We start from the raw sequence: 12273 nt of genomic DNA on the forward strand, positions 1-12273 counted from the left end.
CTGTTTTCTTGTTTGTCACATCTTTCCTGGTCTCTGCAAAATGGTGATATTCTTCCCCAGAGGTTGTTAAAAATCTTGATTATTTTTTTTAAAGTAAACTTGGGGGGTTGTTAATACAAAGATAAGGTCCTCTTTGACATGTAAGGTGCATCTTTGCCCATTCAGGTGGGATTTTTCTTTCCATTGAAATACTTGTATTTCCCTAGTTCAGAAGCAGGAACTGTAATTCTTACTGTTATCCTGTTGTGTTTTTTCCATTTCAAAGCTAATATTCTTACAGGTAAGCAATTATGAACTTTTTAGTAAAATCTGTTTAGTAAAATCTATTACACTTTTCATAAAGATCAGCTTTTTCCTATATTATAGAAGAAATATCCCTTCATAGACAGATTTTTTTTTTTTTTTTTCAAGTTCTGAACAGTTTAATGAAGAATATTTGCAGTTGAATTGGCCTTTTTTGTTCTGCTTTTGTAGATTTTACTGTAGATCTCTCAGGAAACTGGGCACAACCCAACTGAAATGAGCATGTTCTCAGTGCAAATGAAAGACAGCTTTTCAGTTTGCTATAGACTGAAATTTTGCCCCTTTTTTGAAAACATCATGGTGAGGTTATTAGCTGGCAAGCACAGGATCAACTTCTCTTTCTTGTTTTCAGTCCAGACATTTAGACAGAGAGATGGTTACTGATACTGCTCAGGAAATTGTTCCAATGCAAACAGGTCAGCATTGTATGCTCTGCTTTTGGTGGGACTGGGCCATTCAAAGGCAGCGTTATTATGGGACAGAGACATTCTTTCAAGACTGGTGCTGTATTAAGATTTTAGTGAGGACTTAGCTTTTTATTTCCTTCATAATTTTAATTTTATATTTTCACTAGCTCCCTTACTTTGGTGTGAATTTACAAGCCATCTGTTAGATCTGAAAGGAGGAGTTGCTGGAATTTACATAGCACACTGTGCATTGTGCTCTTCTTAACTCCCAGGACAAGGCACCACCCTGTTTTGAGAAAAACCACCCACTGCCATAGTTCAGGGTTTGCTGCAATCTCTCTCCAGTAACGCTGGACAGGTGCCACATCTACCTCAAGTCTTTAAAATTCCGGAGGCATTAACAGGCTAAGTTTTTGGTCTTGTAGCTAACTGTTTCTTGAGCTTGTTTGTCTTTTTCAGATTACAAAAATACAAGATTCTGTAGGTAGCAGGTACCAGTCCTGGGGTGGTATCAAAACTTTTAGTTTTGAAGCATTGCCAATCCCAGTTCCAGGTGAAGGGGAACACTGGTGGTGTTAGCACAACTAATCCCACTGGGGATGCGTCTTTGGAACCAAATACTTCTCTGAATCTCTCTTTAGTCCCTCAAGATTGGTTCTGAAGTTAATCTCTGAACTAACTGAAGCATGAATATTGTGGCAGATAGCACATTGTTAGGAAAGGTTTACCCATTGCTACCTGACATGTCTTCCAACCCAGTCATGTGCTAAGTATTTACCTTTATGGTTGTTTTCTAGCTATGTATCTCCTCAGATTCCTATGTCCCAAGGATGTGAAAAAGGCATATGGAAAAGCATCAGGACAACTTTCTGCTGCTCAGTCCCTAGTGGATAAGAGACAAAATATCACTCTTTCTCAAAATTTATTCTCTTCTCCCTTCTCCTTATAACAGCAAGACATGCAGAACAAGTTCTAGTTCAACTTATTTTAGAAGGCTCCCTTGTTGACAGTAGAGGGAAACAACTGTTTAAAATGAAAAGTTGCCTGATCTTAGGTGCTTATTTTAATATGAAATGAACAACCTTCTGGAAGTTCCTGTTAATCTCCATTGATTCTAAAAGTATCAGAAGTTGACTGTCTCTGATTTAGATTTCTAACTTTTAGTTGAACCCTTCCTTGTAGTTTCCCATTAGCTACCATGAACAGTTTAAAAAGAACTGCTAAAATTCATTAAGTAGTGGTTAAGGCCAGTGCAGGGCATATCAGAGAAAGCTGACAAACTTCACTGAATGCAGAACTTTTTTGCCCCACCCCTAACCAAAACTCTCACAATTTCATCATGAATTCAGATAAAGAAATAAGAAAAGTCCAGCTCTGAGGAAGCTCATGAAAGCTCATTCAGATCAGTGCTCAAGGAAGTTAGATCACGGCACACAACCGTCCAAGTATCACAACCTGCAGAGCAAGCAGGAACAGAAATGAACTGTACATACTACTTCTAAAGATGTAATCAGTGGATGAAATTTTGCTCTCACTTTTTTTTTTTTCCTGAGAAATACAGCAGTTTATAGTGAGTCATAATGCCAAATGCCCAAGATTGTGTTAGAAAGTAGGAAGATGGCCTGTTTCCAATGACCTTGTAACTGAGGATATGGTCTATGATGCTTTTTTCCCTATTACCCAAACAAAAAACTTAAACAATTTGAGACAAAGACAAAATACATGTTATTTGATTTTCTCAGAAGTAGCTTCCATATCTCCTTCATCTCTCTGGATGATTTGAGAGTAGCTGTCTCTGCCTCTGCAAAATGATCGTATTTATTAGGTGCTACGTTGCCCACGGTACCTGGCAGCACGTGTCACGGAGTTGTGACAGATCTAGAGAGCTCCTGTTTACAGGATGTGCAACTTGCCTGCAAAAATTCCAGGAAACAGACTGCTTGCTGTGACCTCAGAGCAGCCATTTCAAACTACCACAAACCATCTGACAATAGAATTGTATTTACACACGATACACATGTTCACTAGGCTTTTTATTATGCTCTGTTAGTCACAGATCAGGGGAATATAAGCTCTCACTCAGGCTCTGGCCTCCGAATGAGTGACTTCTGTCCCATGTTTCAGTCAACAGCTGCTAAAACTACCAGAATCATGATTGAAGTAAAAGCTCTGGTCAGTTACTTCTTGCTTCTCCATAAAGTCATAAATATTCTTTGTTTTTATATCAAATATTTACTCATGGGGCAGATGATTTCCATTGTAAATAAATACTCTGTGCTCACTCAGGTAAAGAGCACCTCTATGCATTAGGAGCTGGCAGGGCTTTAGCTCCTTATTTAGACAGAAAAAAATATTATAACATTACTACTGAAATTATTTTTAAGGCACCAGTACATTTCAGCCACTGAAAAGATGATCACTGATTCCCCCAGGACATCTCTACCAGCTTGAACAAGGAGACTCCATCCTGAACAGTTCCTGTTCCAGGCAAGTAGGAATTTTTCTTCCCACTGAAAACGCACCCAAACATACCCCAGGGGCAGTCTTCAATACTTGCTGAGATAACAAGAGTGCCAAATTATTATATCCAAATGATATTTTTTTTGTGATTTTTAATCTGTTTTTTTCCATGCAGTGAGACAACATGCTTGTTTTAAGACAAAAGTTAGTCACGTGCAGTAGTGACTCTCATCACCTCCTGACTGTCATTTTTTCCTTGTTTGCCATCTACCAGGAAGGGAGGGAATAAGCAGACACAAAGCACTGCCTGTCTCTGCTCTAGGTAAAGGTGAATTTAGAGATTTGCTGAGCTTCAGAGGTGAAGGAAAGATTATTTACATACTGGGATTTCTTTTTTTCATATAGCAATTAAATGCACTGTGGTTCTTTCCCTCTGAGATAGCCCTTTTCATTAGGTCATCTCTATAGCTATCACTTCTATGGGGAAATGGGTTGAATTCTTACATTTCTTGAAACAGAAAAAGATGGTGGGCAAATGATTTATAGTGTATGGATTGGTTGAGTAATGCTGCTGTTCATTAAACTTTAATAATTATTACACTGCTCTTTTAAAGACAGTTTGAACTACAAATCAACTGATTTGGAGATGAACATTTATTGGAGTTGAACATTTGCCACAAACACTTCTTATAATAAGGCATCTGGGCTTTTAAAGTATGTCATTCAGTATTGGCAAAAAAAGTAATAGTGACAGATGCTCGGAGTAGATCAGATGAGGAGAGGAACTGAGTCACAATATGATCTCCAGGATTGTCCCTTGGCAGTTTTAACCTACTTCTAATCACCTTTATCTGTAGTGTATTAAGTTTCACAAGCGTGTTGCTCTTGAATGTCCTTTAGTTGTCAAAGCATATAACAACCCATCACTTTGTTGTAATTAATCTAAATGGTGTGCCAAATAATATTTAGTCAAAGAGCAAGATTCCTGCTCTTCTGTGACCAGTAAGATTGTGTCCTGGCAAGCTGTTTGGCTCCTCCTACAGATTCCAGAATTACAGTGCTGCCTGAAATATTTTATTCACTCACTTTGCCATTGTTTTCCTTCAGATTTGGTATCTCTGGATGTGCTGACAGATCTTGTGTAAACAGATTGAATCTCTGTTGATTTCTGAAATAAATAAGATCCAACCACAGTCTGCCTAGCCAACACCTTCTAGCTGGAATGGCACCTTTGTTCCCACAAAGATCTCAACAAATCAAAAAAGCGTAAGCCAGGCTTCCACGCAGATTCAGCTGCACTGAACATTTACTGAACTTTGAGTATTTTTCAAGACTTGTATTCTATTTGCATTTTACTCCTTAAGTGTTATGGAAAAAAAAATCTTCTTTAATACTAGTGACAAGAATTCAGGAGACGTAATCAAAAAGTTCTTTGCAGATCTACAGCTGCAGTTTGCAGTTAATGACTGCTCCTCCTCACTGATTGAAAGACATTGTGTAATTTTCCCAGCTTTTTAGCCTATTACCAGGCAATTTGCTCATTTGAGAGATACCTGGACTCTTGGTCATTGATAAGATGATGTTAAGGGCTAGTACTGTCATAGGGTAAGGAAAATAATTCACTTCCATTCTTTCAGTTCCAATTTCATTATTGGACTGAGATGACATCTATGGCCCATGGTTTCTTAGTTCATTAAGGGCTGGGAATACAGGACCACTTAAAATACTTAGTATAGATTCCTCTTGAGCCAATTACTTTAACTCCTCAAAACATAAACTTCAGTAACTCAGAAACAACTGAGAAGGGGTTCCTAAACTGATCTTCTTATCTTGGCAAATGTAAAGCTTATAAAACTTTGCCTTCATCTAGGTTTTATCAGCACGTGAAATCAGAGAACTAGAAGGTTGCAATTAGCAATTTTTTTTAAAAATTATTTTGGCACAGATCTAAGGAACTTCCCTATTCAAGAGAAGGCTTTTGAATTTTACTCACAAGCCTGTTCAACTGTTTCTTTTCACAGCATTTGTGGAATAAAATGCTTTTTGGGCGATTTAGCAATAAGCTGATGGTTATTGCTTATTTCAATTTAAAATAACTTACTGTTAGTTTGTATTTGTGTTGTATTTTAATAAATAAATCTGATTCTATTAATTTCTACCTGAGCTTTTCCTGATTATTTCTAACTCCTCTTTTCCATAACGTCACCTCTCAGCACTTTTTTCAGGTCGTGCTTTGTTTCTGCTTAGCCCACCTTCTCCTCTCTTATTGTCAGCCTTTCTTTACCTAGTTAACATTGTTCCTCTTGAGTTCTCACATCGGCCGTGTAGTTTGGAGGGACTGTAAATAGCACCAAACAGCAGTGAAATTTTTATTTTTGACTTTATTGTACTGTGCAAACCTGCTTCCAGGGTTTTTTAGGACAGGCTGAATTTATGTGTTGGAAAGAACTGTGGGCATGCAGCAACTCTGAAGATGATTTCCTCTCTCTTTTTCTGTTTAGATAAATTGATGTGCACAACAAGGCTGGGTAGATGCTAAAACTGCTGACAGAAATGGCAACTCAAAGCAGTTAAACAAAACTATAAAAAATAGCTTTCTGCTCAATGGAAGGATAGAGGATATAACTCAAAAAAGCATCTTGGGTTATCCATGCAGCAAAGTGCACCCAAAAAATTTGGCCAAGACTCTTATGAGTCCACTAATGCTGAGCAGGACTCATGGCAAAGTGTCATAAATGGCTGAACTAGAGGCCTTGAGATCAGTTTGCTCTCTGCAAAAAGATAAACGTGCACTTATGGAAATACTGCTGCAACACTCAATCACCAAGGAGCCTGCACAGTGCCAGACCTTCTGAGGGCAAGGAGGGTTTATGTAAAACAGAGATTGAAATGAAAGACCAAAATGACGCCAGCTGTGAAGTCCTCCTGTGTCTCTGGGGTGGGTCTTAGGCTGGAAAACACAGGTTTTAGATATGCCTAATCTTATCCCTGACCAGGTGATAGTATCAGTGTCTCCATCCTGTCCCACCTCTGTGAGCCATCAGGATTTCTTCATCACTCTTTTTCTTTAGATAGGGGTGTCTTGTGGAACTGCACAGGGATGTGCCACAGGCTTGATGACCCGCTAATTTGTGTGGCATTATTAGCACAGGCCCTTTTGTTGCTGTGTGCTCCGTCCCTATGTAACTGACGTTGAATTAGGGCCACTGTAGCAAAACTGGATCTTAGCAGGTCCTTAGGGCTGGACAGGAGGTGCTTGTGAAGGTGCTAAGGAAGCTGGTTAATGTCATTGTGCTGATTCCTATCACCTTTAAAAGGCTGTGGCAATCGAGTGGAATTTCCAGATACTAGAAAAAAGCAAATGTCACATCTATCATCAAAGCAGGGTACAGGAAACTACAGGACAGCCACCCTTACTCAATGTGTCTCTTAGATAATACCATAAAGCAAATCTTTACTGAAAGCTGTTTTGGGATGATGAAGGATAAGAAAATGAAAAAAAAAACCAAACCCCAGAACTCAGCACAGTTCTACCAAAATGATTGTCTTCTATGATGAGATGGCTGGCTTTATGGATGAGGTGACCAGAGCAGCACACACTGATTTTTGCAAGGTTTTTGCCATGGTATCCACGGCATCTTTTTAGGAGGAGAGATGGAAAAGGATCTGATTCACTCTACTAAAAAAGCAGTTGTCCACAGTCCAAAACGAAACTGGCATGTGGTTATGAGTAGTGTTCCTCGAGGTTGAATCGGAGGTTAGACTAGATGACCTCTAGAGGTCATAAATTATTCTGTGACTCTGCAAGCCTTGCAGGGCACTCAGCTGTATTTGGTGCCTCATACTGAAACCACAAGCCATTTAGGTTTCTGTGTATTAGCATACGGCACCCAGGGTTGGCACCTTCCTTGGTTCTGAGCTTATGCTCAGAGTCTGCGTGATGGGAAGTGGCAGCGCATCAGGAGGTGTTTCCACCGCTATTCTGACGTATTGCGTTTCACTACAGGACTCTCATAGTCCCTGTCCTTTGACTCCAGTGGCTCTCAGGCAAAACAGTTTGCACTCGTCCAGGAAACTTGTCTCCTTTGTGAATACCTCTCTTTTTGCACTTTAACTAAATAATCAATTTATCAGTTGGGTTTTGGGGGTGGGAAGGGGGTTGTTGGCTTTTGGGTTTGGTTTTTTTTTTTTTGTTTCCACCTGAGGAATTCACTCCACTCCAGCTCCCCTCCCTGAAGTTAAACAGCACTTAACAACCTTTCGTAAGATGCAGGCATTTCATTGTTCTCTTTGCACAAGATCTGATCAGATACTGTTGGTCTTTAAAAGGTGTTGTATTCAGCCAAAAGAAATGATAAGGCTACGCACACACACTTCACAATTCAAACAGAATTCGTTAGTTTTGGACACATTTTCCGAATCTTTGTGTGCCATAGGACTACTTTAAAGTTGGCTTTTTTTCACCAGTAAAAATACACTGCAGCTGGGACGGGAGTAACTATGTTACTGGAAAAAGTATTTCCTGCTGTGTGCAACAGTGGTGTAATGATTTCAGAGTTTGCTTTCTGGGTGCTGCAGACCCTTGGAAGCAGCTTGCATCACTCCATTTTATGTTTCCATCTCCTGTAGGTTTTACAAAGCAGGTACAGACCTTTCCAAAACACTCCTGTAAATACTTAGGTGAACACAACGCTTAGCTGTTCCCATCCATGCTGCATTATTTTCTCTTGTGTGGTGTATCTGAGATACTGAATTTGATTTAGTCTCTAGAGCTGTGTTGTTCTGGTGAAATGACTCAAAAGGGACTGGGTGCAATTCCCACAGATGTGGAGGGGACGAAGCACGACACAGATTACCACCCAGCCAGCGGCTTGATGGAAACACTTATGAAGGGGTTTGGCTTTTTGGATTGTTTAGCCAAGGTTCTAAACAATTAAGTCAGGGTGTATCTTTGTGAGGGCTTAGTTCTTCCCACTTCAGTTGTATGCGATGAGATTTAAGCCACCATTTTTTCTTGGGTTTGGAAGGGCCGCACACGCCGAAGTGAAACTTGTCCCATACATCCTTCCCTTTAGAAAGCGCTCCTCAGGTGACCGCGTTTCCTGAGGGGTTGGTGCGGTAAGGACAAGTACAACAAACTCCAAGGGCCGCTTTTCTACCCCTGTAGCTCATAGGCCACAGTTGTAAGCCGGGTTGCCTTCCCTGACCCCAAGTCACCGGCCTTCGTCCGGGGGCGTCCAGCCACAGGAGCTCGGGCCCCGCCGCCCCCGGGGCCGCTGGCACAGCCCCGCCGCCCGGCAGTCACTAACCCTCGGCGCGATTTCTGGGCAGGGCTGGCCGGGAGCCGGCACACCGGGGAGGAGGTACCGCTGCGGGAGCGGCCTAGAAGCTCGCAGCCGTCCGACGGAGAAGCCGCGGCGACTCGCTTCTCTCCGCGCTCGACCCGCGGCGGCCGGTGCCGAGCGCGGCGCGGTGCGGTGCGGTGCACCCAGCCGCGGGACGTGCTCTCCCCCCGCCCAACCCCGCGCACCGCTGCCGGCCCGCCTCTCGCCCCCTCCCCGGTGACGTCACCGCGCGGTGACGTGTCGCTGTGGCGGCTCGGTGGCGGCGTTTGCCGCCGGAAGCGGCGGGAGGCAGCGTGGGGCTGGCGTTGAGGCGGGTTCGTGCTGCCGGAGCGGGCAGCATCGCGACGGCGGAGCTCCAGCCTCTTCCTTCCTTCTTTTCTCTCACTTCGCTCGCTGCAGCGGCGGTACCGATGAGCAGGCTCCGAGCGCCCGGCGGGCGGGCGGCGGCTTCGGCTACGACGGCGAGCCCGGTGCCGACCTGCCTGCTCCTGCTGGGGCTGCTCCTGCCCGCCGCCGCCGGCGGGGGGTGCGACCTGGAGGCTGCGGACGTTGGCGGTGGCCGGCGGGGAGGACGGGGAGGCGCTGCCGCCTCTGCGGCGGAGACGGCGGCGGTTGTGACAGGTAACGGCTCCGGGCGTGCTGCCGGCGGGGGGGGGGGAAGCATCCCGCCTTTGTGGGGAGGGGGCGAACGGACACCCTTCTGTCGGGGCCCTGCCCCACCCGGCGGGGTCCGCGGTGCTTCGGGAGCGCCTCCGCGCCGCCTCCCTCCGCCGCGGGGCCAGCCGCGATGCGGCTCTGCAGAGGGCGCCGGGCCGGTCTGCAGGGTGTCCGGCTGCGGCGGCGGCACTGCGGTACTGCCCCGACGGGGGCTGGCCGGCTCTCGGTCCCGCCGCCCCTCCCCGGTAAGGAGCCCGCCGCAGGATATTTGCAGGCTCCTGTTGAATAGCGATATTGTTTGGATCCGGAGCTGCCGCTTCCGCGTCGGCTCCCGCGGTGCCGCCCGTGCGGGCGGGTGGGTGTCGGGCGCCGCCAGCCGCCCGCCGTGGCGCGGCCCTGGCCGTGAGCCGCCCCGGCTCCCCGCACCCGCAGCGCGGCTTCCAGGCGAGACAGATGCTGGGCGGCCTCCCGGCGGGGATGGGGAGCTGCAGCGACCCCGGGGGAGGGGATGAGGTGAGGTGTCCCGCCCCAGCGAACTTCTTGCAGGTCCTGCTGGTAGCGGCGCTGCCCGGGAGCCCGGTGCTGTGAAGACAAAAAGATGCCCATCCCGTGTCCTCGGAGGGGTTTAGCGCGTCAGAAAAGTGTGGAAAGCTTTCTTCCTTCATTTAATTACGTTGGTTTTGAGCTTTTTTCTTGTTTCTTTTTTAATTGGAAAGATTAAGGCTACTGTACTGAGGGCAAATAGCGATGCCTGCAATTAAGAACTGCACTTACACCGAAATGTTTAAAATAATCTTAATTTCAGCAGGCTTTGACGGCTCTGAATTGCTTACACGCATTCCAAGCCTGTCTTCTCGTTAACACTAAGAAACTTTATGGTCTTTAGACTGTTCACCTAAGGAAATGGGATTTGCGTGTTAGGAAATACTCAAAACCACTCAGAAGTTCGTCATGTTTCATAATGCGCTTTTCCAAAGGCTCTCTAATCGGAGGGAGGGTGCAGAAAGTGGAGGAAAGAAGGAAAATTAATCAAAGTATGGGTTTCTTATCAGAGGAAAAACTCGTCTGGAATAGTACTGACATCCTGAGCTAAAACTATTCAACTTCAGTGGACGAAATACTTGAGCTTCTTCTCAGTGTGACCCTTTAAAACCGTGAATTTTAGTTACAATTAATTAAACCTCAGTAATATCCCTGAAATAACTCTTGAGATGGAGACGCAAGGCTACGTGATCTTGTTTGAGGCCATGGCATTTCTGAAACCTGAATTGTCCAGTCTGTTGGCTTGCCATATAATCTGAGGAAGTTGAACATCCGCAGTCTGTGAGGCAGCAGTCATACCTCCCAAGGGTGTTGTGAAAACGCTGTATTGGAACAGGGTTTTGGTTTGGTTTTGCTTTTTAAGACCGTAATTAATCTGGCTGTAGGTGGTATTAAACAGCTCTTGCTATGTATAGTGCTGATGCTGTCTGCATTTCATGCTTAATCGATTTTGATGTCTCAGTCTATATGAAGAAAATAATTTTTTTTTTTAATGGGCTGCAAAAGTACTGAGTTGCTTGTCAGCTGTTGTGATGCCTCCTCCCCCTCCGCCCCCAACAGTGAATCTGGTTTAAGAAGTATTTATTTGACACATCTAATATGTTATAAGTGGACTCAGCGTGTTACATGACAGTTTGGCTTGGAAAATACATATGGTTAAGAACCATCTTTGAAACAGATGTAATTTTTAATTTTAAGAGGTTTTTTAACATAGTTCCATGTTCATCCACTTGATGAATGTGGTGTTTCAGTTGATCACCAAAGTTTTCCTGCCTGGTAACAAACTCCCAAATAGTTTTAAGTTACTATTTGCAAACATGAAAGAACTCTTGAAGATTGGGGATGAACAAGAGATGACCTGTTCAGGGGGTGATTTTAGTAATCCATCATTGTTTCCTTAAAAGATAAAACTGTAAAACTTGCAGATGTGCCGTTGAGTTAGGGATTGCCAACGCTCACCTGGGGAAGAACAGAATAAGCTTTTAATTTACTCATTTTGATAGGCTTGAGGAGTACACTCCAGAAGATAAAAATGCTGCATGGGGAAGTAGTTATCATATGCTCACACTTGGGTGTATGGGCAGCACAGTCATAGGAAGTAATCCAGGAGTTGTAGTCACAAATTGATCTGAATAAGCAACATGATGCAGCTGTTGTTATCCTGGGGTATGTCGATCCAGTTTAAATTACAGAAGGCTTTTTTTTTTTTTCTTCTTCTTTTTGGGTGCACTTTTGAGTTTAGTCTTAATTGTTAATACAGAACGCACAGAGGGAAGTTGCAATGTGGCTTGGGAGGGTGAGAACCTATGACTGATGCAAAAAAAATTACAGCATTTTTTTATTTGTGGAGCGGAAAAGTCTGTGGGAGGGTTTGTGTGTGTATATAATAAGCAGTGCACAGGACCCTGTCGATACATCATTTGTAAATTTTTTCCGTTTTCTCTGTGGTTAAGATGTAGGTTGAGAGGAAGTACCTTTAGGTGGGCGAGAACTAGGCTAAAAATAGGTTAGAAGTTATTTACCAATAGCAGTCAATTTATGTAGATCCTTTAAGAAGTTTCGTTATTGGAGGTTTTAACTGGGTTAGAGACAAGCTGGTGAAGGTAATCTCGACGTTTGACAGAAAAGGGTTGTATGATGAATTTTAAGACTAGGAAAGAGCCTAAGATTCTACTGTATTTCATCAGTTATTCAGGGATTTACTTAATTGTATAGATTATCATTATTGTTGCATTCCTGTGTATGTGTGCCTTTTTAATGGTAATTTATAAATGACAGCTGTGTATGTAACTGTGCTGAAGGTGTTTAGTCACAGTTATGGAAATAAAATGAAGAAAACTGTGTTTCCACTGGATGGAACACCATGAGGCTATTTTCTATTCATTCTGGCTCTGCTTGTTCACTGCTTAATTTGGAAGAAAGTTTTAAGGAACCTTCTGTTCTGAGCCTGAAGATAAGGCTGGATTTTTGCATTCAGTTTATTTATTGACTCTTAATTAAGTTACTTTGTAATTCTGGGTAATTGTGGATTCTTTTCTTATTTAAAGGTCTAAATTTAG

The 12273-nt window shown here is 43.6% G+C and overlaps 1 protein-coding gene across 1 annotated transcript in view; it reads left to right on the top strand.

Annotated features, from left to right (window-relative positions):
- Positions 1 to 8925: 8925 nt before the first annotated feature.
- The window catches only part of STIM2 (stromal interaction molecule 2), a gene marked incomplete at its 5' end in the record, with an annotated part of 63711 nt that continues 60363 nt past the window's right edge, over positions 8926 to 12273 (top strand). The window contains one exon of the mRNA XM_084266847.1: positions 8926 to 9136. Coding sequence (XP_084122973.1) covers positions 8926 to 9136 — 211 coding nt within the window. The remainder of the gene's footprint in view (positions 9137 to 12273) is intronic.

Source organism: Gallinula chloropus (genome assembly GCF_964237585.1).
Source record: "Gallinula chloropus genome assembly, chromosome: 7".
NCBI lineage: Eukaryota > Metazoa > Chordata > Aves > Gruiformes > Rallidae > Gallinula > Gallinula chloropus.